This window comes from Brachypodium distachyon, chromosome 4, assembly GCF_000005505.3.
Source record: "Brachypodium distachyon strain Bd21 chromosome 4, Brachypodium_distachyon_v3.0, whole genome shotgun sequence".
Lineage (NCBI taxonomy): Eukaryota > Viridiplantae > Streptophyta > Magnoliopsida > Poales > Poaceae > Brachypodium > Brachypodium distachyon.
The window spans coordinates 6,685,233-6,712,546 of NC_016134.3; the positions used below are offsets into that span (position 1 = coordinate 6,685,233).

The window sequence follows — 27,314 nt, forward strand, 5'->3', positions numbered from 1 at the left end:
TGTCTTCTTCCTCTAAAGCTCATCAAGATGGGCAGCTCGATGGATCTCAGCTCTGATGAGCGCGGGGGGGTGGGGGAGCTACCGTGAACACGCTAGCTTCTGCAACATCTGCTAGTTGCACAACATGGGTCAACGACGTGTATTTCCACAGTATTCCAAACATTCTTTTAATATAATTTGGCACACATCCCTTGACGTATTGGGTGGCTCAAAATAGCGAGACCGGTGTCTCCCGAGCCAAACATTCGGATCGGGTTTGGAAGGCTCGTAAGTACAAAAATTACTTGTGTATTGAATATTGATACTTTCATCATACGATGCTAGAACTTGCTCGTAGATACAAACTGAATACAGATTTTTATAAGACAATGTACACTTCTGTTTACTCGAATATACACTCATTTGTATTGGTACTATATGGATAGCTTGAATTTCCTAGAACTTTGCTCTATATGCAACCAATTTCTAACATTACGAGATGTCAAAGAAAAATCTAACATTACGAAATTAAGCCAAAGAAAATATTAATTTCAGTTAGGGCCGGCATGCAGCCAGCAGGACTCCACCACGTTTTTTAACTTCCTTCACATGCAAACATTCATGCGGTTTATACGACCTATCTAACATCGTATAGAAATAGCACCCCTCACCTGCTCTGAATCTACTGTATTACTATAGCACAGCAGGTGACAAAAAAAATGAAAGATAGGATGACATTAAAAAAAAGAGTCCAGCAATTAATTCTAGTGAATCCTCTACTACTTGTTGGTAAGGCACCACGCTGAAATCAAGGTAACGAAAGTAGGGCCTTTCGGTGTTCTTGGTGCGATCTCGCACCCAAATTGTCATTTGAACTGACAGCTCGTGTAGTGAGCTCTTTAGCCCTTCCGTGACTTGATCTGAGTTGGCTCACACTCGGGCAGCTCATTCCATATGAACAAATAATCCAAAACACGACCGATTTAGTGGTCGTTTCGGACGAACTTAAAACCCTATATATATCTTGGTTAATCGGTGCTATTCGTTTGTTGTCGCTAATTATACCCGCCAGATTTGTCTGGCATCCCGGCGTGGAGTTTTGCAGCAAGTGGAAACTTTTTCCCTCGAGTGGGTGGCTCAAGGTTTAGGAACCCAAAGAAAGTTGTGATCTACTCTCCTCCCCGTCACGCAATTTGCAATTCAACCAAAAATTCAATCTTGTGACGCCCAATGGTACAAGTGTAGTTGCCAACTACAACGATATTATGAGTTTGAGAAGATAGATTAAATCAAAGTAATTCTGGATTTTTGGAATTAAAAAAGAAAATGAACAAAAGTGCAGGCAGAATAAGAGTAAATTGCACAAAGACACATATGTACCGGCTCTTGTAACAAAAAAAACCACGAACCCAGTTAATTTTAACTGATACGCACAACATGAAGACTAATGAATAAAAAAACCCGAAAGTGACTGGTTAGGGTTAGTTAACCTTCATGATCCACATGTCATACAGAGGAGCCAGTCTTTCGGCTCACAGCTCGTTCCCGGCGGCTCGAGCCGGCTCATTACCGACAGCTCGCTCTTCTCTCACTCCTCACTCCCGTTTATCTTCCCCAGCTCTGGTGAGTGCCCCCGCCGTCATCCACGGCTCATTCCCGAGCTTGCAGAGTAAATCACAGCTGCCTTCGTGGGCCCGTTTGGATTTTGGAGGAATCGCAATTTAGTGTACAAATCACAGCGAACAGTAAATCACGCGGGTTGCTCTCTTTGTTTGGGCCATGGTTCGTGTGGGGGCCTGGTAGTGCGTCTGCCTTGTTAGGGGACAGCAAGGGCGGAGGAGAAAGATGGGGATGAGTAAATCCCCTTCACAGGATGCGACTGGGACGTCCTCCGCAGCATGATCTGCCGCCTGCTCGCCCTCAACGCGCCGCGCCACCGCCGGCATACCAGAACTGTGCGCCGACTGGAGCCGGCGCAACCGCAACCGCCGACGTCCCAGTACTGGCCTGCCTCCGCCTCTGCCAGCGTACCAGCCGCCGGCCGCCGAGGACGTGCCGGGTTCCCCCTGCTCCTCCTCCGACGACGGCAGAAGTGGCGGCAGCAGCGTGCCACTGCGTTGCTCTCCCGCGTTCCCGAGAGAGACAGAGAGGGAGAGGGAAGGAGAGGTTCGTGAGCCTCAGACATGGGGAAGATTCCCTCGTTCCTGGAGATGAAGACGGGTGCGGCGAGCGGCGCGCCTGATGCCGCACAGGCGTTCATCGCGTCTGAGTCTTCTGGCTGGGAAGAGGATAGACTAGGTCAGCTTAGCTTGTATCTCGGCTTAAGCCGTTTTCCTTGCACTTGATTCAAAAATTAGGCTCCTTTGTATGACAGGTGGGTCATGGGCGATTAACTTGGACAAAGCGGTCACTTTTGGGTTTTTTGTTATTCATTAGCATACAATTAGTGGGTATCAGTTAAAAGCCTTTGAGTTCGTGGTTTTTTGTTACAAGAGCCGCTACATATGTGTCTTTGTGCAATTTACTCGCAGAATAAAGTAGGAGTAGTCGGTTTCTTATGGAGAAAATGGGATTGGGTTCGATCATGATTTCTTATGTATAAAGTAAATGGGTTTTCTTTTGATGATATGCCTCATATTATTTGGACAAATGACCATATGTCCCACATTAGTTTATCTTTAATGATTTGCCCCATTTTGCTTGAATACCTTGATGATTTGCACTTTTTCAAGTCTAACTTTAATTTAATTTTTGGAAAACAAAAAAGCCACGTGAAATGACGAACATACGCCATGGACAAACTTGCAGTTCGTCCTTGCCTCTTTTTTCTACTTGGCTCGATCCTACCTAGCATGTCCGCATGGATCAAATCGGTCGTCCTGTTCCTATAAAAAAAAGGAAGAATCGGTCGTCCTGTTCGTCCCTGTCCGGTGAGAACTATTCGTCCTTGCAAATTTCTTTATTTCATAGTTCACGCATGTGAAAATTCTTGAAAAATGTTGTGAACATACAAACATGGAGCACCACATATTTTAGTTTACTTACCACTAAACCTATAATAAAAATCAACTGATAACACTAATACATTTTTCGCCATCGAGAGGCTATGGTTCCACAAATAAAGTCCACTATACAAAAAGGAGTGACAAAGCTATCACATTGTTAATCTCTTGATATAAACTAAAATTTCAGATTTCTTTTCCGTAACAGGGCGCTCATCAGGGCCACGACCCCTCTTTAGTATAGATAATAGCTCGATAGAATAAACAAACGACCAACAATTTGGATCTTTATAAGAAGTTATGATAAGTTGTACACGTAACATTCTCTCCTTTCAAATATAGATTGCTACTAACATTGTATTTAAGTGAAACTTTGACCAACTATTATACTATTATTAAAATGAGGTCATTGTGATAAAAAGTGGTATTATTGAATTTGTATCAAATATATTTTCTAATGATATATTTTTGCACACATCCCAAATGTTGTCTGTCTAATAGCTAGGCGAAGTCTGACATATAAATTCGCATTGGACTTATATATTTCTAAAGAGGAACTGCTCCATTACACCTGGCAGTACGAACGATGTCGTACAGTGGGTGTCGTGGGAGCTTTGACATGTCGTGAGACCCCTACAGCACACATCGTACGACCCCGAGCCACGTATTTCAAGCACATACAGAACCCCGCTAGTTACATATCACCATCGACTCTCACAACACCTACCGTAAGGCTTTGTTTGGCACTAGTGAACTTTTTAGTCATTAGTGTATTGGATATTTGAGAGATTATGTGTTCACTCAAAACTCTCAAATCCCCTTCCACTCAAAATGCTACGCCCTCCGTTCCATAATTCTTGTCTCAAACTTGCCCAAAAATAGATGTATGTATTCCTAAAACGCGTATAGATACATGTAATATTTCGACAAGAATTATGAAATCGAGAGAATAGCATGGAAAATGTTTTTAATTGATACAAAAGTAAAGTGTTTGTGGTGGAGTCCAGAGATTATCCCTTGTAATCCATGTCTAAAAAAAATGCTCATTTCGAGTTTCTAAGTTTTTGAATTCGGGAGAAATACTACTTTAGAAATACTGGAAAAAAAACACTATGCCAGCCTTTTCTAAGTTTTTCGAATTTAAGAGAAATAATACTTTAGAAATACTGGAAAAACACTAATGCCAGCCTGAAAGATATACTGCAAAACCGTGCTGGCACGCTGCTATGCGCAAAAGGAAAAAAAGGTGCTGGCACGTTGCTGGCAGTACATATTGCAATTATATCCCTTCGTCTTCTTTTGCTGGGCATTAACTAGCTTCTTTATTCTGTGCTGTCCGAATTTCGGGTCTCTTCGTCTTTGGGGTGAGTGTGGGGGAGGGAGACCGGACGCAAAACCCCCAAACACTCCGCTCCCTTCCCTTCAAGCGATCAAGCCATTGCTGGTGCTGCAGCCTCCTTCGTCAGTTCGTCTCCTCCCTTTGCAGCCATTGCTGCCACCTCCGGTGCCCGCCCCTACCCCGGACCGCCGTATTCGAGCAGTCCCGCCGCGGATGGACCGCGCAGTGGTAAGGGACTCTTCTTGCGCTCCCCCTCCCTAGCGTTTTTGGGCTGTGCGTCTTGCTCCCGTAGTGATCACCCTGCGGTTTCGGTCGAACCTTTCGCCTCTCTCCCGTTCTTGGACCGTAGGTCGCTTCTTTCTTGCTTTCTTGCTGCGAAATCGTTGGTGGGGAGGAAAGGATTTCGCGTTCGTGGGAGGTTAGGGCATTTCGGGTGTGGTTCGTTAGCAGCGTATGGGTTAATTTCATAAAAGGCGTCATTTTCCAAGAGAAAGGAGTTCGATTGGACAAACGACACAAATTGGCCTGTTAAAGTTTTTTGTAGTTTCAACTACAGAGCCTCTGAGTTGTAGCTGATCTCTCCTCACATTAGTTCAGGCCAGGAGGTTGTTTGCTCTTGTGGTTTTTGTAGAATTAGGAGACCTCTAGAATGTTTGCTTGACGAAGTAGCATATGTGTATTGACAAAGAACAGGGAATTGGCAAGTGCGTGGTCATTTTTCCAACAATTTTTTCGCAATCTATTACCAGCCATAACCTGTGTGTACATGTGAAATTCTCATCCGTAGTTCAGTCAGAAACTTACTAGCAAAGAAAGGTTTCTGGCCGTTATTTTTTTTTACTTTGCTTACATGTTCAGCTCTATTAATGCTTAACAGAGTAGGTTTTGTGTAATGATCACAATAGACAAGTGCTTCTGGAATGAATACGTTGCATACACGTTTCTTCAGATGTTGAAATGAACCCTCTTTATTTGAAGTTAGTGCATTTTTTTATCTGTTTCTTATTGTCGGTTACATTTTCTTTCTTTCTCCGGTTCTATCTCCGAGTTCTGTGCAACAGAATTTGTGGACATGAGAATCTATGCAAATTTCCTACATAACAATTTTGATTGCACTGCAGGAAGAGGCACACACTGCAGTGTGTGAGATATGTGGCAGTAGCAAGAATCAAGAGGTCATGGTAAACTGCACTCAGTGTAATGCCTATCGTCACTGGTAATCCTTATTTTTAAACCCTGTTTAGTTTTCATCTTTATTCAGAAGTTAAGCGCTAGGAAAATGTACCTATAAATATCTATCACATTTTTTTTGCTTTGAGGAAAATTTGGTCAAGTGCATTATCTTTCAAAACAATGAAGTGAACCTCATTGGATGGAAAACTTTATCCAGCACTCTGAAAGTTTTCCAATTTTTTAATTTGAAGTTATTGCTTGGAGGTGGTGGCATTTGAAATAAAAGGTAAATGGTGTTGCTATGAATGCCAAAAGAATGCTAATGGGGATCCAGAACCTATTCAAGGTAAGAAAACAATGTTTTACAAACATCAGCAATTATTTCATCCTAATACTATATTCTTTCACCAATTCATTCTTCGAATTATGTGTGCAACTAAGTTTCGCTTTAATCATGGTGTAGGTGAAAAAACTGAGTTTCAAAGGCCATTACATGGTTGTGATCTTAGAAAGGAAAGTAAAACTCCAATACTGGATAACAATTGCAGGAATAAAACTCCGCAGCGTTATGAAAATTCTAAAGTGAAATACATTCCCTGCGAAGAGGCAGCGTTGTTGAGTAAAGAGAGGTGGACAGCTCATAACAGGCCAAAGTTTGTTGTGCGGCATACTACCTTGGTCCATCCTGCATCTCCAAATATGAAGTGCATGTCTCCCAGTAGACAGGTTCTTCCTGCTCTTAGAAATGTGAAACCATCCTCCAGTATGAAGTCCATTCTTCCCAGTATGAAACAGTCGCGCAGTATGGTATGTGTATCTCCCAGTAGGAGTGAGACTGAAGTGTTTGCCTCACAAAGATGCACTGTTGCAAGTCAAAACACGATAAAAGTTGATGTAAACATGCAACAAAGAATACAATCAGGTATTTTCACATATCTAGTGCCAGATGTTTCTTTTGTCTACAATAGATAGGTGCTGTGTCTACCAAAAAGTTACAATTTATGAAGACATTATGATTGAAAAAACAGGTATACCAATTTCTAAGGTTCTTCCACATAGTACAAAAGGAGAAGTTAAAGAAAATGTTCATCAGCTTCAAGATGCGCCTAGGGAAGTGAAGGTAGCCAGTGCAGATAAAGGAGCAAGTAACTCTTGGGCAGACGATCAACATAGTGGGGAAAGTGCTTTCAGTTCTTCAGGTATACTTTGAGAGAAGAATGCTTTTTTCTTGACCCCTTAAAACTACACTTATCAGTGTGCATATATGTTTTTGGAAGGTACAATGATTATTAGTTGGAAGCACTCAGACCTACCTAGTATGCATATATGTTTGTTCTTAATTCACACAAATACATGCATTGGTTTTACATCAGATATAATTTGTGGATTTAAGATGACTAGCCAAATGGTTATTTTGATCCATTTTCAAGGTGCTAACAGATTGTGGTCATTTGAAAGTGCCAACAGATGCTGATATCGGATGTGAATCTGGATCAAAAAGCCTGCACCACCATATAGACATGCCAGTGATCATCAACTCAAGTGTGGAGTATGCAAGACGCCCTCCACCACAACCAATCTGTTGGACGTGAGTAAATATGCTCTTTTTATTTGCATTTGTTTCGTCTAAAATATGATGGATCATTTCAGTTTGTAATGATCAATCCGTTGGTCATGTTTTCTTAATAAATATGAATATGAACAACCTATAAATCGAGAGACATTAAATCTATTTCTGAGATGATTCCCATAGTGTCGTTGCTTCCCGTTTCCAACTGTTTTGCATGGCTTAATATGGATAAACACTGAACTGGCAGCTGCCATTTGCATTTCTTATTGTTCCAATGACCTCAACACATAAATGCAATCACTACATGACTGCAGCGGATCTGCATCTGCCATGAGTAGGGTTGATTTACAGTTTTAAGTTGTGATTGTCCAGAAATTAACGGATTTTCTACAAAAGTATTGCTCAAGTACAACTATACCTTCGGAAACACAGGAATAGAATAGTATGGGTGTATCTGGATTCTAGCTAGCTTGATTAGCAACATCTCGGTATTTCATACATTGGTGGGGCGATAGAAAAACTTACATTGCCAGCAAGATTTTAAATCGCGCGCTAAATCATTTCGCAGCGGCATCCTCCAGCCGCAATAGCAGTCGCTGTCACACCACAATTGCTCCATCGCGTACAATTAGCACCATATCTTAACTTATCTGTTATATAATGAAGAAATTAATGCAGAATTAGGGATTAACGTTGATTTCGCGGCAACTGTCATAGCGTCGTGCCGAGGCTTCCGTGCCGCGAAATCACATGCTATTTATTTCTATGATTGCCAGACTAGATAACTTCCTTGACAAAGTAACAGTTACCCATCGGCAGTATACTGAACGGCCATGGTTATGTCTTTTATTTTGCTACTGCTATGCATTTCTATACTTTATTGTTCCTGATTGGTAAAATGGAACAGGAGTTCCCTGGTTCCAACGGAAAAATGTTCTAGTCTTCTAGATCAGTTTCAGAATTAGATTCACCAGAACCTTTTGAGAATAAATATTCAAGTTATATGGAAGAAGGAAAAACAAAGAAGAGAATGCATCGCATGTCGATTTTATGATTTTGGAGCTAAGCAGACAAACAACTTCTCTCCTAGCAATAGCCCAAATGGGTTTAATTATTCTTTCCTAGCAAAGTAAACTCAGCAAAATATACAAACAAGACCCTGTTTCCTGAGGAAAATAACTTGTCTAGCATAATCAGATATTGGCCTATTGGATCTAAATGCTCAAAAATATTTGTCTGTTGGACATATTGGGTAGTATACCACTCCATCCTTTTTGCAATGTAGATACATTTTCTGGGGAATTTCCATTTCAGGATTCAGGAAAGTGTAAAGAGGAAATCATTAGTGTTGTTAGTGCAATATTTCCACTCTCTAGCCCTTTAATGTTGTAGAAGAGATGAAGTCACACAACACACTGATTTAAGCATATCCCTCTTGGCATGACCACATGATTACATGAAACAGGTCCATGCACTCCTTTATTACTATGTGACTATGCCAAGTTAATTATTAAGTGAGAGTTTATCTTAATATATGCTATCCACAGTTTATCTTGTTATTTTACCCACGTGTTGGTTTTTCGTAATTCAGCTTGGTAAGAATAAAAAGCTGCCGATATCTTATTATAAATACAGTTGGCTAATGTTCGGTGTGCATCATAATTTAAACCTCAGTATTTTGGTATATCTGGTTTAATTAATGACAATTTTTGTTATGCTCTGACATTCCTGTGCTCTTCAGGGGATGCTTTCTTGCCTCTGCTGGAGAAAATATTGATCTGGGAGAATTTGAAGCATACCTCCCATCTAGAGTATCATCTAAAGTTCGTAATATCACCAAGAAGATGCCTAACAATCTGCAATTGGAGATACAGCCTCGAATGAATTACTGGCCAAAGGCTTTTGAGAAAACACGCCCAGTTTATAATGACATCGCGTTGTTATTTTTCCCTACTAAACTTGACTGGTAAGTTTATGTTTATCAAAATTGGCTTATGTGCTACTACTGCATATTTCACCTTATCGATAGTATGCATTCATATACTCATGTTCCTGCACACCTTTATGTATTTGAAGCAATGGAAAAAAGCGTCCTCGTCCCTTGGAGATCCAGTGCGGTTTTGCCATGAAGACTTATGTCGACGACATGATGTTGTTGATATATAACTCAGAAGTGCTTCCACCTGATTCTCAGTGTTAGTGTTTCAGCTCTCTATTTGGATTCCTAAGAAAAAAAAGAACTACACATACTATGCTATGCCTTTGATTGATGGGTCCAATTTCTTACCCATCTAATTTGTATTGCAAATTGGAAATTAATATGCTTCTACAAAAATCAAATGTAGCGACAGATATTTATTGAGTTGCTAATTTTATATCATGGTAACAGGGATTGACGGAGAGAGCTACTTATGGGGTGTTTTTCTGAAGCCAAGGCTTAAGAGCAGTTCTGCGCGGTTTGGTTCAGTTTTGTGAAGCCAAGGTACAAGAAAATGGTAAATTATGGTGCATATGTGACAATTTTAGTTAATACTACTATTTTGACACTGATTTGGCAGCTTTCTTGCTCTCTTTTTTCTGCATTATCATTTCACAGAACTTGCGTTTCTTGTGGGTTCTTCAATGTTCTTTTCGTTTTTCCTTTTGTCTTATTGGCTTGTATGTTCTTAGAGTTTAATAGTTGTTATTGGAGTCTGGGTGAGATTTTTTTATTACATCACTTGAACTCCCATGCATTGCACAAAAAGAAAGTAATACGGACTATTACGTTTGTGTAGTCGTATGCCCTTTTGAGACTTTTTTCAGTTTGATTTGAATCCCTACATGACTTGAGAAAGAATAGCATGGTATATCACCTAATTAATGCGTGGTTTCTGCATGATTTACCATAGCTTTAGTATTGCATCTTAAAGGTATAGTTCTTGCTTTAATTTTCCTACATTTTGGAATTCGAATCATGAACTTTTGAAATGGTGGGTTAGGTTTTATTGCTGCTTTCAACAGGGAGAACTTTCTTGATCTCTGCATCACTTGAACCACCAGTATGTTGTTTACATGTGGGAGTCTACAATTCTAGTGTTAAAAGTTGTAAAAAAATGCTGGATATATGAACAAAGTTGAACCTTCAACATGTGAAAATTGTTTTTTTTTTGAGGAAAACATTTGAAAATTGTTGGCAACTCTAGATGCATAGTTCATATGTATGCAGAAATGTCTGAAGCATGCTGGACTTCCAGTTAATTTGATAAAAAAAAACATCTGGATATATGAACATGTGAAGTTTGTTGGCAACTCTCAGGGTGCAGTTTACATGTCTTGATAAGTGTTGGAACCATGCCAGTTTGTTTGATTCAAATCATCTTTTGCAGGCTGTCAATTCTAATTTGGTTGGTCTACTTGGTTGCGTAACTGGAGGACGTTCGAATTAGCAGGGGAAGTCAGTAATGATGGGTGTTCTTAGTTCGGAAGTTGAACAATTTGTAACTCATGTCAGCATGATGGAATACTAGTATCCATTGTTTGCCATTTTATGTATGCATGTAGTACTATGTACTCCGTATGTATGTTTGATCGAGTTCGAATTAGCAAGGCAGTAATGATTTGTTGTCGCCAAATCCACAACTTGTTGAAGGCATCCTCGTGTCAGATGCTGTTCTTAGGTCTGTCAATTCTGCTGGCGTAAACAAATGAGGTCGATAGGTGGAGTCATGTAATGTTGATGCGAGAGTTATTCCGTTAGTGATGGTGGATTAGTTGTGGTTGTGTTTCCTCGTGACGGTCGTGTGGTGTTTGACGGCCGTTCCCGGATTCTATCAGTTTCTTCTGACAAACGAAAAAAAGGCCTGAATAGTCAAGGAAATTTCAGCCACATACACAAAATATGGGTGTGTTTGGTTTGTGCAGCATGTAGTCCTACCAAACGTGGACAAGAATTGGCTCGTCAATTTTTTGGCCAACAATTTTTCGACTCTCGCTTTGCCAACTATTTGGCAAGAATCTCTAGCGAGAAACAACACTCCACTTTGACAGCCAAACTTTTGACAACAAATCAAACAAGAGCCAAAATATCATTGGTTGCCAACGGTTTCATATGGCTAGTGTTGGTTCCCACCCAAACACACCCTACATGCCCAATAGCTCCATTGCCCTCAGCACCATTATAGCCACAACCTGTATGAACTTTCAACATTGTTTGTGCCGGTGGCGACCAGTTATGTCCTTCAGTTTTTTCCTTCAAAATTGTTTGTGCTGGTGGCGACCAATTCCGTCTTTCAGTTTTTTCCTTCGGAAAGGCACCGGGTCAGTCAGAGCACAAGTTTTCTCTACCACACCTTGGTTCCATTTCAGACGAAGCACCATACTCTCCCCATGGAGCACTTGTTCACCATCTCAGGTGCAGAACAACAATCCCCAAGCGGAAGAAGCTAGTAAGAGCAACTCTTCTAAGGCGCATCGAAGCCACTATATAATAAATAGAGTAAATTTGAAAAACCACATTTTTTTGTCTTAGTTATATAGCTGAACCACATTTATCGCAAAATTGTCCGCAGAACCACACATTTAGAAACGGTTTGTCTCAACTAGCCCGAAATCAAGTGGTTTAGCCAGTCACATGTTTTCTTACAGGTGCGTCCCACATGTCAGATGCCTTGTGATTCCTTACACGTGGGAAAAACTGCAGGAAGGGAAGTAGGCCAGGGGTTTAGTCGCACGTTACTAAACTGCCACACCGAATTTTCTGTTCCCCCCTTTTTCAATGCTTGACACCTGTGTTCACTGAGCCGGCTAGAGACAATCTCCGGCCTAAGAGCATCTCTAGCAGATACACCATATGACCGATCCAAACTTGGCGAGTTCGGATCAACTGAATCCGAAAATATAGTTTAGAAACACTTCGTGCAGAATAGAAACCGAACCGAGAACTAACATTTTTTAAAAGTTTCACGCGAATTTATAAACAAGCATTCATCCATGGCAAGTTCATCAACTTAACTACATAGCATTCAACATCCATCATTAGGGCAAGTTCATCAACTTAACTACATATCATTCAACATCCAGCATTAGTCTAGTACCTAAATTAGAGGAGCTAACCCAAAAACAAAAGCTTCTGGTTGTCGCCGCCGGCTCTGTCTCCCCGGCGCCTACTCATCATTCGAGCTCCCTGGCAGGCGTCGGCATGTTCTCGTTCCCCTTGGACTCTTCAATCGCAGCGGTGGTCCGGGTCCTCGTCGTCCTTCTGCTGGCGCCGATGATCCTCCTCGTCTTTGGTGACTAGGTTGTCCGCCACCGTATGCACGAACTCCAGGTCCTCCTCCTTGTCCGGGGCCTCCTGGTCGTCAACCGGCGCAGCTAGGGCTTCCGCCGAGGGAGTGGGCGAGAATGTGCGGCGGTGCACGGCCGCACGAGAGGACTCGGCCTCCTCCTGACGCGGCGGCACGCCGCGTGGGTCGGCCCAAGTCCCTGCCGCCAGCGCTGCTTCTTCCGCCAGATACGCATGGTGCTGGCGCTCGGCATCACGGCTCTTGTGTTCTCCCTTTTGCGGGCAGTGCGCCGCCAAGCCCACATGGACCGCCGCCGCGGCCGCCGCTAGAGTTTCCCCGCCCGCGGAGGAAAGCGGTACGTAGAGCAGCGGATCCCCACAAGCCTACGGAGTGCACCGTTGGGAGATGCTCGGATTGCTAGAGTTGGGGAAAAAAAAGAGAACCTGCGGCGGATTTGGGCGACGTGGAGTAGGGGGTGGACACGGAAACAGCCTGCGAGCAGGCATATATGCGACGCTCGTTTTTCAGTTAAACCGAAACGAGTTTTGCGGACCGGTCTGTTTTATGGAATGTTATGCACGTTCTTTTTTTTTTTGCCTAAATCCGAAAACTGAAGTTCCGATCGGCCACATGGGTATCTGCGAGAGATGCTAAGTAAAAACGGCTCACGTGTGTCCACGTTTCGTTCAGCACAGAACTTCCGGTCCCACGTCTCAGCCATCGCGTCCCGTAAATAAACTTGGCTTGTGAGACAGCAGGGAGACTCTCCCCGTGCCACCGCCGCCGCCGTCCTCGCCGCGAAGCTCCTTTCCTAGCCCCTCCTCGTGCCGTCGGAGCCGAGGAAACTAAAGCCCGTGCTCTCGTGCCCTTCTATCCCCTGTCCCATCCCAGCGAAAGACCGACCATGTGGCGTCGAGCCGGGCCGATCCGCCTCCACCTCGCCGCAATCGCCGGCCGCCGGATCCGACCACCTCCACAACCCCCTACACCCCAAGCCACCTTCTCTTCGTCCGCCTCCTCTTCATCCTCTTTCCACCATAATCTTGGAGCCTTCCGGGATTCCATCGGGGCTCGCTCTCGAAGCTTGTCGAACCAGACTGGCGGCAGCGGCGACGGCGAGTGCTGGAGCTGCGGAGCGAAGGGGGTATTCCTATCCTGCGGGTCCTGCAGGAGCGTGCAGCCTGTCGACCCCGCCGTCGACTACTTCCGAATCTTTGGCCTGTGAGTAGCAAGCAGCCTTTCACGAACCCTGGCATCTTTTGTTGCGCGGCGGTGGCCGCTGGGAAATCAGGCGATATTTGGCTTGGTAAATTTGGTACGGTAGTATCTAGTTTCACGAACTGTAGTCTATTTCCTTTAAATGCCACATCTAGTGAACTGTATTAAAAATATACCGTATGAACACCCCAAAATGTGCTGAGATCATCATAATGGCCTAGTTTAGCTAATAGCTCTGGTGCCTTCAAATTGCAATGTGGAGTTGTGGCCAATGTTCGGTCCAAGTTTTGTGTCCTGCTATGTCTGCAGCAGAAAATAATGGGACATAGGAATGGCCCTGGAACAAACTCTTGTGCTGCACAGCTTTGTGCTGATGATTAACTTGCTGCATATTCAGCCACCCTATGCACTGATCAGCTCCTTTAATGCTACAATGTTGTACAGTCCTAAAACATCAGCTGCTCACATCGTGGCTCCCATTAAATGACATCTGCAAAGTTTCTAACATTGCTCAAGTTGTTATCATGCTAATATTGTAACACTAGGGCTTAAACATGGAGTAATGGCATATTTCATTGGCTTCTGTAGGGACAGAGGATACAATATAAAGGATAACAACTTAGAAGGGAAGTACAAAGACTGGCAGAAGAAGTTGCACCCTGACCTTGTTCATTCTAAATCTGAGGTAGAGACTTGCATTTCTTAGAAAAAGTTTAATACTCCCATTTAATTTGAGCCTTCAAACCCCTTCTGATATGGTTTTATCGTGTAGAAAGAGAGAGCTTTTGCTGCTGAGCAGTCAGCACTTGTGATTGATGCATATCGCACGCTGAGCAAACCTTTACCAAGGGCATTATACTTGGTAAGTTCGGTAGTTTTATGTTATTGTTCCGCTCGTGCAAAAGTGTTCAATCATCCCCTTTAATTGGCTGATTGATACATATCCTAGCGTTTCTTGGTAGTACTAGAACTTCTCTCCTCACCATCCCAATCTGGGAAGAAAAGAATGAAAGCACATCCGTGCTGCGTGACTAATAGAAGTATGGGGATTTTTTTTCTTTGGCTTACATAGGCAAATAAGCCATTACATCATCTTTTAAATTGCTTCTGAGCCATACTAAACCATTTGGCAGCTGCAACTTGAGGGGATACACGTTGATGAGGAGAAGACTATAAACGACCAAGAACTTCTTATGGAGGTATTTTGTTGGATTTTCCTTTTTATGCTTTGCATGTAGACAATTCAAATCAGCGTCTCTTTTTAAATATAAGTTTGTTTCCCATAGCTGCAAACGGAACTATGTACTTTAACGATACATATATCTCCAGACAAGATCATCCTAAAGAAAGCTATATATTCACATAACTTGCAGATGATGGAGATACGTGAATCAGTTAGTGATTCCAGTGATTCACAAACTCTGGAGAAGATCCAATCTCAGGTTCTTTTGAGCACATTTTATCCATGACATTACCAAAAAGCATAATTATATGCTTCATTACTTCTGGTCTCACATTGTATGTAACTTCTCTCAGATGAAGAGGAAGGTCGAAACCTGGTCCAATTCCTTCCAGGAAGCGTTTGACAAAGGGGATTTTGATCGTGCAGTGGAAGCTACACAGAGGATGAGATACTATGAACGTGCAATGGAAGAAACTGTGAAGAAGCTCTAACCTGAGTGCGCAATCGCGATAGATGGGGACGCTGATGGATTTCCCTGCCTTCCTGGATGGCCTGTGTCACCCTGGTGCTTTTGCCTGTTAAATATGATCTGAAATGTTTGAAATCATACCAGATGTTTCCTCATCGTGCTATATCGTTGCACTTGAGTCACAGAGCCAGTGCTTGTGGTCTTCCTATGCTGACGATCTGCATTGGCTTTCACTTGGCTCCCTTCCCCCCTCCAAAGAGTATAGATAGCTAATTTGAGAATAGTAATGAAGCATTAGCCGATCGTTGAGCTGCTTTTTATAGGAACTGGATAAGTAGGCGCAGCAGTTGGATGAGCTAATCTTGGTGCATCCACAGGCTAGTGCTGAAGGACCCAGGAATACACAAGACCGTTTTGGGATGTCCTATTTTCCTTTTTTACATTCCTCTAATGTAATCGGATAAAGTTCTGGGAGACTTATTTCTAGACCTGGGCTTGGCAAGGGAAAAATCTGCATTTCAATAAATAGCACAAGGTGATAGTTCAGTTGCCTTTTGCATACTAGGATAAGAACTTCTGATTACAGTGCAGGGATTGAGTTATTAATTATTTATCATGTTCTGTATGTTGGATAGTCTTTTTTTTTTTATATATGATGTCCGATAGTCTTTTTTTTTTTGCGCAGAGTATGTCTTATAAAAAGTCATACTGGAGTGCACATATATGTTTGTTTTATTTTACTTGGACTCTATACCTTTTTGCACACTATTTGGTATTAGAGGCTAGGGTGCGACTTTGAGCGTTTCTCCATGCAGATTTTTTGTATAATAGACAAATGGCTTACCGAACAATCATGGAAAGCTCATAATGAATTGACAGTCATATTCTGTGAAGTGAACTCGCTGATAATACACTACATATAATGAACAAAGATTTATATGTCACAAAGTTGACTACAAGACAGTTCTACACAAATCAACTAAAATTACTCCGCTGAATATGCTTAGTCTAGAATCAATTGAATAGCATCTTCGTGTGTAGTAGTTGTAGGAAGAAGAATGGCGCTAGTGGTCATCCAACATGGTTCGCAGGAAGAAAGATGCACTACGATCTGAAACAACACAACCCTCAGGTGGTACAGAGAATGGAAGAACTCAAGATCTGAATGATTGTTTCTGCACACTTTGTTCTTGAACACGATACCTGTCGTGATTCTCACAGAAGGCATCACCAGACCCTAGGAATATCCGCCTGCAAAGAAGAGATGCATGATTTAGATGAGAGGCCACCAAAATGAATATTAATCTGGATCATCACAAACCTTTTTGTTCCTACAACATTCTTCATCAATATGCATAGGCCCTCTTATCAGTCTAAGAGGTAATGAGAATAGCACCCAACAGAAGAAGAGGCAGTGAGGATACAAAAAGATCTTTGTTCATTTGATAGCACTGCAAGTTTCTCTCAGTCCAGCGGCCCAGCCACAAGAATGAGAATGACATGAGAGATTTTATCTCTATAAGTAGTAACAGTTCAGCATATGGAAAATCCTATGTACATGCACTTTTTCCAAAGTCGCCACCAAGGGCATCATCTAACCCATGAACAAGCTGAGACTTTGCAGGCCCACCCACGGCAGGATTACAAGGCTCTATAACATAACAAAGATAAAATGGGTCAGCAGAGATACAGTTTTAGTCCCTACAACCAAACAATAGATGTGCATAGCATTTGCTCTTTGCCCTTGATAGTTTTGAAGCTTTTACCATATCTCAATACATAATGACCGATGGGAAAGATGATTAGAAATCTAAAAACATCTTTAATTTCATTGAAAGTCTGAAACTGTTATTAATCATTTTTATCTCATCAGGGTTGATTTTTGGGGAATGAGATATTGCATCTATATATAGTTACTAGAATCGTGATCTTTATGAGTCCTTAGTTGGTTCAGGTTTTGACAATTTTGATATGCTATGGCCAGCATAGATTGATTATAGGCTTTTTAGATTATTTATGTTTCTCATGCACTGCTACTGGTACTGACTTCGTTTAATGATGTCCTCCTTTTTAGCACCAATTCAAGTATTGCAGTTCAAAGAAATGCACTGGTTCCTTTTTTGAGTTTAAGAGTAGGCAAAACCTGGTAGATATCAGCCATCCAATGAATTATCTTAAATCTATGAATAACTCTCCAAAAGTGGGATTAAAATCTAACTGCAATTTTAGTGACCAAAATCCTTGCCTTTTTCCGTGCTTCTAAGGTTTATTTGAGGAACCCTTTCAGCATTGTTCCTCTTTAATTCCTGCAAATGAGCTTTGCTGTTATTTCTTCATGATTTAAATAACTTCAGGATTATCTGGAAAAAAATGCATGCATGCAGACACATTACACATACTGTGGTGCTTTCGGTTTTACTGAATCATACAATTCGTGCAATTGCACATACGTATGCTAAGTATTTGAAGCCTTGTAATCCCAAAGGAGATATGTTTGAAAAACCTGGTTGTATTCTTCAAGTCAGGACTCATCACAAGAAGGAGTCCATTTATTTATCCTTTCTGCAATATGTTTTCGACTTAAAGAGTCCTCTTTTGTTTTAAATACCTGTGACTTGATAGTTATGCCAAGAGCTCAGAGGGCCATTACTGCCTAAATGGAACAGGAGAAAGAAAGTCACAACAACATAAGAAGATAGTACTTGGTCAAGGAGGATAGATTATTGGCTGTCAAAAAAAAAGGTGAATAGATTATTGCAAAAATCAATCGGAATATTAGTTTGCACCAGGCTGTTGTGCTGAGATCAGGTTCTATAAGTGCATTCTTGCATATATCTTCAAATTCTGTCCTTCTCTTCATGACAATTTTTTCCAGATCACTGCTTTTAAGTTACGTTCATATTGCAACCTCAGCTTCCATCTGCACAAGAAATCAAAGTCCAAAATTGTAAAACTGATAAAATGGTGAGTATTCCTCCGGTTGTAGTCAAATTGTCATGGTTCAAATTCTCACCTACATAACCTGATGTGAATCGCAGCCAGATATGGTCTAGCTGTCCAGCTTATTCTCATATGCTTAGCACTTGACAATGTTAGAATATTGGTATCATGTCAATTTTCTCAATTATCATTTCCACTTTTGCCACCAACTAGTAAGAAGGTCATACTAGGGACAACCACATAGACCATGTTCAAATAGTGAATTTGAATTCGAAAATCTGTTTTGTTACCAGATGGATCCAACAATTGAAGGCATCTTAATAAAAGTGTGCACGGAGACCCACTCAGGCGCGCCGTCGTGTGGGCCTTGCTAGTTGTAATAAAAAGGTTTAATTCATCCTTACCAGATGCTTCTAGTCTCCTACCATATGCACTTTTCCAAAGGAAAAAATTTGAACATGGAGTACCGCTGTGATGAGTCAACAAAGTATTAAGTATGTGAGCACATCTACAAGATTAAACAAATGAAGAATTTGAGAACTTCCTATCCCTCTGTAGATGCCACTTTGACTGGAGAACAGAGTTAGCTAGGTTGTGCTTGCCCTCCACATTCAGACCATGGACAACAGTCCTGAAGTTTACCGCGCTGGGGATGATGCCACCATCCAGCATGTCATGAATCAGCTGCAACCCATCCTCTGATCTACCAGCTTTGCAGAGGAACGTCATGAACATCGAGTAGGTCTCAAAGTCTGGTGATGGTCCTTTCAGCTTCATGCGTTCAAAGACATCCCAGGCCTCTGAAACCATACCCATTCCCATGTAACCGCGTATCAATGCAGAGTAAGTGATGACAGTAGGCTCACATCCGTTCTCTGCCATCTCCTTGAACATATCCACTGCCTTGGCAACATCTCTTTTCCGAAAGAAGTAGATAATGAATGAGGTGTACATATGGGTGCTTTGACGTATGCCTGCATTCTTCATTTCTGCAAACTTGGCTACAGCATCTTCAAAGCAATCCCATCTCAGTAACGCGTGAATGAGGCTTCCATACATGTAGTCATTTCTGGAGCAGCCATATTTCTCAACATCATCAAACAAACTAACAGCTTCCTCTTTTCTATCAGACCTGCACAATGATCTAAGGAGTATGGAGTAGCCAGCCTGTATAGCAAATCCTTGTTTACATAGGGATACCAGTGAGCTTCTTGCCTCAACCAACATCCCGCACTCGCATAGCGCCGAAAGATGCGTGCAAAGCACCTCATTATCAAGTAAATAACCTGCATGAATCATTTCCTTAAGTATCTTGACAGCAGCGCCTACTTTTCGGCCTTTTCTGCGACTGAGATACATTATCAGGTGATTGTAAGTAGTTTTGTCGGGCTGAAAGCCTTGTTGCTTCATCTGATAGAATGTATCCAGAGCCATTTCACTAAGACCTGCATTACCGTACTGGCAAATCATGACATTCCATGTATCCACTGTTGGGGAACATTGTGCCCCTGCCATTTCTCTGTAAAGGTGCCTCATGTGCTTGAAATCTTTTGCAGAACCTGCGAGTTTCATAGCTGTGTTGTATGTTTCTGTTGTGTGCATGTAGTAGGTTAGTCTGCTGACCCAAGAGAAAAACTTCAAAGCAGCATGACCTTTTCTCTTGCAGCGCTTCATGACGGCATTAACAAGGTTTGGAGTAAACTGCAGTGGTTTCATCTCTAGAGCCTGTTGCATCAAGCTCCAGTTGTCAGAAGATGACAGAACCTGACACATTTCTTCGACATCTTCATCGCAGTAGCCTTTTGTTTGTTCTGTGTGATGTGCCTCAACATAAACTGAGCACCTTGAGACCTCTGAGTCTTTATCTGAAGGATGACCAATGGACTGGGACATCATTTTCTTCCTTTCTGGATCAGACTTACAGAATTTCTGAAACTCATCAATTTTGTCAATTTTCTCCAATGGTCTGCATCCAATCTCTTCTTTAGGCCTTCTAAGATCAAAAGACGCGTGGATCTTCTCAACGTTGCTAGCTTCCTCCAGATAGTTATTGTCACGCAAAGCACAAACAACCCGGTAGAAAATTTCTTCAGAAGGCCTGAAATCAGATTCCAGCATTTCTTTCAGAAGTTCTAACGACTCAAGGGGCCTGGAGGCCTTACAGAGCTCTTGGATGAACACTGTATAAGCTTTCATCGTGGGTCTCTGACCGTTCTCCTTGATTCTTCTGAGCACATCCCATGCTTTAGAAATATGTCCATTGCTAATATGCCCAGCTATCAATGCTGTGATTGTTACAATATCTGGTGGAACACCATTTTTCTGCATTTCCTCGTACAGTTCACATGCTGCTTCATATTGATCAAATGTAAAGAGGTGCTGCATGAGTTGAGTATAAGATGAGGCAAGTGGAACACAGCCATACTCTCTCATTCCCCGCAGCAACTCAAGTGCCTTCATACGTTCTCCTTTCCTCAGGTAACCATCAATGAGAAAACCAAATGCAGTGCTGCTAATACATGATCTATTCTTCATATGCTCCATAACCTGCAGAGCTTCATCCATCCTTCCGCTTTTACACAAACCCCTCAAGAGGGTTTCAAAAGCAGATGAACTATCCATGGACTTATTAGTCATCTGCTGAAAGACTTTCTGGGCCTCTACTATTTTTCCTGAGACGCAGAAACTCCGCAGAACTTCCAAATAGCAATACTCCTCTGGATACCTTGTGCTCTTAACCATATCATCTCTGATAAGAAAGACAGCTTCAGCATTATTTGCTCCTGCAAGCAAACACAACAGAAGTCGCAAAATGTCAGATCCGACATCCATGTTCTTGGGCATATCCTTGTAGAACTCAAGAGCAAGCTCATGCCGTGCATCATTGCACAAAGCACGAAGAATCCTCCTGTAGACATGAGTGTCTACGGTCACGGAACCGGATTTCTTCATAGCATGAAATGTAGACAGCATGTTGCTAGTCTTCCTCGCCTTTCCATAACTGGCTATGATAATTGTCCATGTCTTGACGTCCTTCGGGCACATCTCCTGATCCATCTCGTCCATCAGCTCCACCATTAACCCAAAACTCCTCTCCTCACCTGCAATGTACATCATCGTGTTGTATGTTTCCGTGGTGTGGCGGAACCCTGGAAGTTGCTTAACCCAGTAGAAGAACCTGCACCCCAGGTGCCTCTTCTTGAAACACCTATTGAGCACCATGTTGACAAGCCTCGGCGTATATGTAACTCCCAGGTTCCCCAACCTCTGCTCGACAGGCGATCCAGGCACCTCTGACCGTAAAACTTCCGTGACCCTCTGTACGTCGGCGCTGATATTGTCAATATCAGAATCTTGGGCGTTTCCATCTCCAACCAGCTGGCAAGATGATCCCCAGCTCGGCGCAGCACCTTTTGCATAAGCACAAGGTGCGCCCCGATTATCAGAATGGCCATCGGGAACACCTTGGTCCGGAATTCTGCCAGTGAAAGAGGCAGAAGTCGCTGCCGCGTCCTTTGGGGCTTTTCGACAAGCACCTTCCGTGCGCTGTAGGAGTGCCTCGTCGCCACTCCACACCTGCTCATTCACTCGAGGCTGAAATGGGGGGTCATTGCCCGTGCCGGCGGCAGAGGCGACGAGACCGGAGATTTCCTGGAAGAGAGAGGGGCGGGGCCCTGCGAGTGCAGCGGGATTGCAGGCGGCACCGGCGGAGTCTGTGCGAGGAGACGGGCGAGGAGGCTTGGAGGAGGAGGTCTTTGAGCGGGACGCGGGGAGATGGAGAGGAAGTCGCCGCCGGTGGTGGTGTTGGTGGTGGCTGGAATGGAAGGGGGGTGGAGAGGAGGCGAGCAGCCTGGTGGCGGCGTTCCTCCTCGCCATAATCTTCGCTAGCGCGCGCCGCGCAGGCAACTGGTTTTTGTTGCAAAACAGTCGATGTTTCCACCGTCCGATTTTGTTCCAAGATTTGCGTCAGACTCCAAGCGGCGCCCCCGCTGCGACCCGTGGACCCGAGGTGTCAGAAATGCGTGTATGCTTATAAAAAACGGTGGTTTCTGCAACCACTGTCCCTGCGCAATTTACTCTGTTTTATTTTGTTTATTATTTTGGCTTCAACATTTTTTTGTGATTTTACAAAAAGCTGCCGCAGAAAACAAACCAAGTAGTTTTTCATGACCGACGGCCACAGAGGAAATTTGGAAGCAGATCAGCTTGATATAGCTCCAAGTATTGTCGGCAAAAAGGTTGATTAATAGAAGAGTAAAATATATTTTAAACCTAAATTATAAGAAAAAATCTAAAATGAATCCTGAAATCGACACCCTGACCTTTATAATCTCGTGCCCTTTAGAATTCAAATCCTGTTTCGAGGGGACGGGATTTTTGATCAGCTGTTGTGGTGAATGAAACTCGAGATTTGCTAATTAAGAAGTTTCACCCCAAGTACTTATGTCACACGGCCACACGGGTAGCACGTTGTGCGTGACGAAGAAGATTGGCTTTGCATGTCCATTGTTAAAAACCTGGCTAGCTATTAACGTTTGTTTGGGACATCTCCGCTGATTTGGTAGAGCTACTCATTCATAATTTCACTTTTTTTTCTGTAGCTGGAGCTGTGATTAATTTGAGGATGCAACGAGATAAAACTACTATGCATCTTCCAAATGCCCTAGCTCCAACTCCACGAAAAAATGGAGCTATGAATGACTAGCCGCACCGGAGCTGGAGCCTAAAATGTTTGTTCAACTACAAAATTAATCTTCTAGTTGGATTCATGCATTACTTATGGAAGTATGGACATCGCACCAAAAGATCATGAGTTGATCAATCAATCTACTAAAGACGTCCACTCTAACCATTCCTCATTATTTGGTCTCTTTTTGTAATACTCATTGTTTTGGTTTGTACGGATGAAACAAAATAAATTTTGTGGAAAAATAAACTTCATCATGTTAAAATAATTGATGCAAAAAAATTAAACTAAATCGCATGGGTTTTGAATACCACTTAAATAACTCATTCAATAAACCCCGAGTTTTATGCATCACGTCAACAATTCCGTCCTCACAAATGGAATTTGGATCCCGAAGGTCAGGATTAATCAGGACAGGATGCCAATTTCAAAGATTGAGGTTCATTTGTAAGCTCAGGATTTTAAAATGAACTTTACTCCTAATAGAATGGATAGATTCGACTCCCATCTTCAAAAAGACAAAATATCCGATGAAAACCACCTCTACGGTGCAAACTGTAAAAACTCCATCGAAAATGGTTCAAAAAATTCTCGAAAAAATTACATATGTTCGAAAAGTGATGTTTTATATATGTGCAAAATTTCAAGTCCAAACTCAATGGCATTTGGTAGCAGCGAAAAAAACAAATTCTGCATGAATAATGATCTTTTAATGTCTAACACTATTCATCGTTAATTTCTCTTTTTAATTCCTTCCAAATGATTTTGACTTTGAACTTAAAATTTTGCAGGCTTGTAGAACATCACACTCCGAACATATGGTATTTTTGTAAAAAAAATAAACTTTTAAACATGACTTTTATGAAGTTTGCACGGTTTGCACTGAATGAAAGTTTTCACCGGATACGCCGCCTTCAAAAATTCAACACGAACAAGCAGCACTACTAAAGAGAAGTCGCACCCACTTCACTGACAGCGAGACCCCGCTAACTCATCAGGCAGCAACGAAAAATGCCAAACCAACCGCGATAGCAGCTACCCCGAAGAACCCACGGCCACCCGCTCTGCATCCGGCGCCGTTATTCTTGCCATCCGTGTAGTCACCGCTGGTCGCGGCTCCCGCACCGGCGCCGACGACGCCCTGCGAGAAGGCGGACCCCGCGGGCGGCGGCGCGAGGACGCGCCCCTTGGACGGCGGCGGCGGCGGGTGCGCGAGCGCGGGCGGCAGGCCGCGGCCGTGGGCGACCTTGATCTGGAAGCGCATCCCCTGCTGGCACTGCGCGCCGCCGTCGGCCTCGGAGAAGAAGTAGTTGGCGCCCTCGTAGATGAGCGGCACGGCGATGGCCTCCGTCGGCTCGGGCCCGCCCCCGCCGCCGCTGCCGCCGCCGTAGATGTAGGTCTCCAGCCCGTCGTCCTCGCTGGCGTCGCAGAGCTCGTAGGTGGTGGAGTTCGGGGTCAGCACCACCGACGAGTTGTCGTTCGTCTTGAATACTGGTCAGCAGCAGGAGGGAATAAAGAGGCCATCAGACTATGAGAAGAAGTATATGTAGTTACACATAATTCAGTGAGTGGTTTAATTTTTTTTTTAGAACAGTGAGTGGTTTAACTAGATTATGGTATTGAAGGATCAATTTGGTTGCTCCAATTTACTTTGAGTTTAACAGGTAGCTTACTGCTCAAAAGAAGTACAGTATATGTAATCACACATAATGCTGTGGTTTAACTAGATTGTGGTATTGAATGATCAACTGGTTGCTCCGATTTACTTCAATTTTAACTAGAGTATACTTTTCAAAAAAAAAAACTGAGTATGGTTGACCTTATTGTGATGGTTCAGAGTCTGAAGAGTGGAGCAGGGAAGCTATTTTATCAAAACTGTTGACCCTGTGGTATTAGAGATCAGACGGCACATGCTGCCCACTACAGAAAGATTCCAATTTGCAGTGCTAGCTGCTTGGCGTTAAGCTCAGGAGCTATTGTTACCTAGATCTGGATCTAAGTTCTGAATTTTTAGTTGCTAGCTTCATGTATAATCCCCCCTGTTTATTTTTCTTGCAGAATATATAGTCCTTGCGGAAAATGTACTTGCCTCTCGACTATCCTCAGTAAATTAAGATGCACTTGTATACAGTGCTTGCGATCATACAAGGTTCTTCCTAATTAAACAGCCCAACCACTTCATGACGACAAGAATTATGGCCTCCCATTCTAATTTCCCATGACGCATACTACTTCCCCCTCTCTTATACTGTATACAGCACATTGCCATGGACAGATTGCCAGCAAAATGAAGAAACTTACTGAGGTAGTCGCCGAGGAAGAAAGTCTCGGCGGCAGCCCAGGACGAGTAGTTGCCGGACGTCGAGTTGCTGGTCGCGTTGAAGAACCACCCGGCGGCGCCTCCGACCGTGTGGTTCTTGTACGCCGCCGGCACCGGGGACGCGGCCGGCGCGCCCTGCGCCGCCGCTGGGCTCGCCAGGATGGCCACCAAGGCGACGGTGGCGGCTGCGGCTACCGCCGACGCTCGTAGAAGGCGGGCGGCCATGGAGATTGCGCTAGTGAGGCAAGCGGGGTGCCCTGTTGAGTTGTTGTTTGCCCGTGGATCTCTTTTTTCTGTTGTTCTGCTGTGGGCTGAGACTGAGACGAACGGAATGGAAATATGGAATGCCCAGTGTGGATTCTTTTCTACATGGGCTGCTTGGTCTCGACAGCTGTTGTCACGTGTACTAAAAATTCGTTTTAGTCAGCGATATGATTTCTTTCTTTTTTCCGGTTGAACATAAGCAGGGAAATTGGCACTCAATATAAGCAAGATAGAATTGCCATGTAGTCAGTACAAGATGTGAGCGAAACTAGCCCGATCCAGGAAAATCAGATCACCCCTTCCCCGGCTTCGCTCCTCTTGGGAAGTTCGGAAATGGACGTCACAGGGTCACGCAACGCTACAGAGGCCTCGTCTCATCCATGATCCATCGATTGGCCAAGCTGGTCCATGTGACTTCGGCGGGGGCGGAGCTAGAGGGCGGACAAGGTGGACTCATGGCTCATCCGGATATTTTCCTTTGTATTCATACTCAATGAAATCGTACATGGAACACACTTGAATAAAAACAAAAGAAAAGGATACAAGCTTACAGCTGGCACAAACCATCTACTCCCTCCGTCCGGAGGGACTCCACATGTCTTGATCTAGCTTCAATGCCGTTGCCACCACCTCGCACCAGAACCATCTGCCATGGCCGAAGTCGTCGGAGATAGGAACTGATACGAGGAAGAAGCACACACGGAGCGAGAGAAGCCCCTTGCCCAAAGGCGTTGATGGACCACAGCACACACCAACTCCATAGAGCTGGATATAAACCCGATGAAAATCTTGGCTGGAGGCAACTCCCCTCTCAGAAGCGCTCCCCGAGCTACTCGCGCACCGGATCCGGACCAAACAACAAACTGTCTCGCCAGAGACTGCCGGATCCCTCCACCTCGATCCCAAACCAACACCAGCCGTCGCCAAAATCCTTTCCAAGAATAGAGCTATCACCAACACAACTGATGAGTAGACTCCCCTCCAAAAGCATCGCCGCTACCACTTCCCAGCAGAGCCCAAGTGACGGGTTCGTCGCCACCACCTCTCTGCCAGGCCGAATCCACGGACAGGGGTTCAACCCCAAGACGCAACTCCAGAGAACTGGCGACCAAATCCTCACACTCTTCCACAACAGTACCGGAAAAAGGCACCACCTTGGCTGAGATTAAGAGGGACGAACATTATTCCTATCATGGCCGCCGTCTCTGCCTCACCAGCCATGAACAGGGACCTGAAACCAACAAGAGAAGGAGACCTATCTACAAATCCGACCCACCTCCCGGCGTTGTAGCAGCCGACGGAGGCGAGGGGAACCGGCGGATGGGCCGGCAAGAGGACGAGGAGGAGCGAGAGAGACGGGCGTCTGAAGATATGGACCATCCGGAGATTTCTAGGCACACTATGTACCATTAGAAAAATGATAGAAAATTTTAGTCTGATCGAAATTTGGTATAAACAGTTCATTGCTTAGGCTATCCTGGCCCAAAACCTTGGTTACGCCACTAGATCTGGGTCACACGTCTATCGGTTGTCAACGGTGGAAGGTGGCTTTTGACACTCAGCTGTGGTCCGTCGTGAGAAAATATTGCTTTTAATTTTTTTTACACGAGATCACAAGATATGTGTCTACGATCAAACTTTTAATTCCAAGTTTTATTTCAGCTTATTTATCTTATCGGTCTGTGATTTTTAGATTTGTACGATGACATGTTTTTTGATACTAATATAATCGCTTTGCTGAGGCCGGAGTGTTCCCTCCTTTTTTAAAAAGACTTTCAAATCCAAATTTATTGGTACACACAGAGAAATAAAAAGAAAAATCCAGATTTAAATATAGTGAAAAAAGACAAAAAAATACAAAGGAAAATTTCAGACACTGTTATCTTTTTTTTATTTCTTTATGTGT

At 43.3% G+C, this 27,314-nt stretch overlaps 4 protein-coding genes across 12 annotated transcripts; 2 read left to right on the top strand and 2 right to left on the bottom strand.

The window, feature by feature from the left end:
• The first annotated feature begins 4,303 nt into the window (after positions 1–4,303).
• LOC104584403 lies at positions 4,304–10,815 on the top strand. Of its 3 annotated transcripts, none has more exons than XM_010238970.3 (10): positions 4,304–4,548; positions 5,442–5,536; positions 5,745–5,839; positions 5,957–6,415; positions 6,522–6,692; positions 6,961–7,081; positions 8,805–9,029; positions 9,140–9,258; positions 9,453–9,545; positions 10,432–10,815. In XM_010238970.3, the coding sequence occupies exons 1-9, from the start codon at positions 4,534–4,536 to the stop codon at positions 9,536–9,538; spliced, it is 1,386 nt and encodes a 461-aa protein (XP_010237272.1). In that variant the 5' UTR covers positions 4,304–4,533; the 3' UTR covers positions 9,539–9,545; positions 10,432–10,815. The 3 variants fall into 3 exon arrangements, with proteins under 3 accessions (XP_010237272.1, XP_024318608.1, XP_024318607.1); XM_024462840.1 differs by having other exon boundaries at positions 4,305–4,548; positions 6,952–7,081; positions 9,453–9,558; XM_024462839.1 differs by having other exon boundaries at positions 4,306–4,548; positions 6,952–7,081.
• Positions 10,816–13,011: 2,196 nt separating this feature from the next.
• Positions 13,012–15,822, top strand: LOC100828120 (iron-sulfur cluster co-chaperone protein HscB, mitochondrial). Its single transcript, XM_003576418.4, has 6 exons — positions 13,012–13,548; positions 14,134–14,230; positions 14,318–14,407; positions 14,679–14,744; positions 14,919–14,987; positions 15,082–15,822. Exons 1-6 carry the CDS (start codon positions 13,232–13,234, stop codon positions 15,217–15,219), a joined length of 777 nt encoding a protein of 258 aa, XP_003576466.1. The 5' UTR covers positions 13,012–13,231; the 3' UTR covers positions 15,220–15,822.
• Positions 15,823–16,081: 259 nt separating this feature from the next.
• Positions 16,082–22,054, bottom strand: LOC100842669 (putative pentatricopeptide repeat-containing protein At5g06400, mitochondrial). Of its 7 annotated transcripts, XM_024454739.1 has the most exons (4): positions 18,211–22,054; positions 16,519–18,117; positions 16,401–16,448; positions 16,082–16,308 (listed from the first exon to the last, which is right to left on the bottom strand). In XM_024454739.1, exon 1 carries the CDS (start codon positions 22,011–22,013, stop codon positions 18,654–18,656), a length of 3,360 nt encoding a protein of 1,119 aa, XP_024310507.1. In that variant the 5' UTR covers positions 22,014–22,054; the 3' UTR covers positions 16,082–16,308; positions 16,401–16,448; positions 16,519–18,117; positions 18,211–18,653. The 7 variants fall into 7 exon arrangements, with proteins under 7 accessions (XP_024310507.1, XP_010237275.1, XP_024310508.1 ...); XM_010238973.2 differs by having other exon boundaries at positions 16,082–17,850; positions 17,984–18,117; XM_024454740.1 differs by having other exon boundaries at positions 16,082–16,848; positions 17,701–18,117.
• Positions 22,055–23,622: 1,568 nt separating this feature from the next.
• LOC100842977 (blue copper protein) lies at positions 23,623–26,837 on the bottom strand. The gene is made up of 2 exons (XM_003575496.4): positions 25,126–26,837; positions 23,623–24,315 (listed from the first exon to the last, which is right to left on the bottom strand). The coding sequence occupies exons 1-2, from the start codon at positions 25,367–25,369 to the stop codon at positions 23,819–23,821; spliced, it is 741 nt and encodes a 246-aa protein (XP_003575544.1). The 5' UTR covers positions 25,370–26,837; the 3' UTR covers positions 23,623–23,818.
• Positions 26,838–27,314: the final 477 nt, after the last annotated feature.

Excerpts from the sequence above, each read along its gene's own strand:
- LOC104584403 (XM_024462840.1), top strand. Across the intron at positions 6,416-6,521 it reads GCAACAAAGAATACAATCAG|GTATACCAATTTCTAAGGTT; the intron begins GTATTTTCACAT and ends TTGAAAAAACAG. Across the intron at positions 9,259-9,452 it reads GCTTCCACCTGATTCTCAGT|GGATTGACGGAGAGAGCTAC; the intron begins GTTAGTGTTTCA and ends TCATGGTAACAG.
- LOC100828120 (XM_003576418.4), top strand. The coding sequence starts at position 13,232 with ATGTGGCGTCGAGCCGGGCCGATCCGCCTCCACCTCGCCGCAATCGCC. Across the intron at positions 14,231-14,317 it reads TTGTTCATTCTAAATCTGAG|AAAGAGAGAGCTTTTGCTGC; the intron begins GTAGAGACTTGC and ends TTTATCGTGTAG. Across the intron at positions 14,745-14,918 it reads ACCAAGAACTTCTTATGGAG|ATGATGGAGATACGTGAATC; the intron begins GTATTTTGTTGG and ends CATAACTTGCAG.
- LOC100842669 (XM_010238973.2), bottom strand. The coding sequence starts at position 22,013 with ATGGCGAGGAGGAACGCCGCCACCAGGCTGCTCGCCTCCTCTCCACCC.
- LOC100842977 (XM_003575496.4), bottom strand. The coding sequence starts at position 25,369 with ATGGCCGCCCGCCTTCTACGAGCGTCGGCGGTAGCCGCAGCCGCCACC. Across the intron at positions 24,316-25,125 it reads CTTCCTCGGCGACTACCTCA|TATTCAAGACGAACGACAAC; the intron begins GTAAGTTTCTTC and ends GCTGCTGACCAG.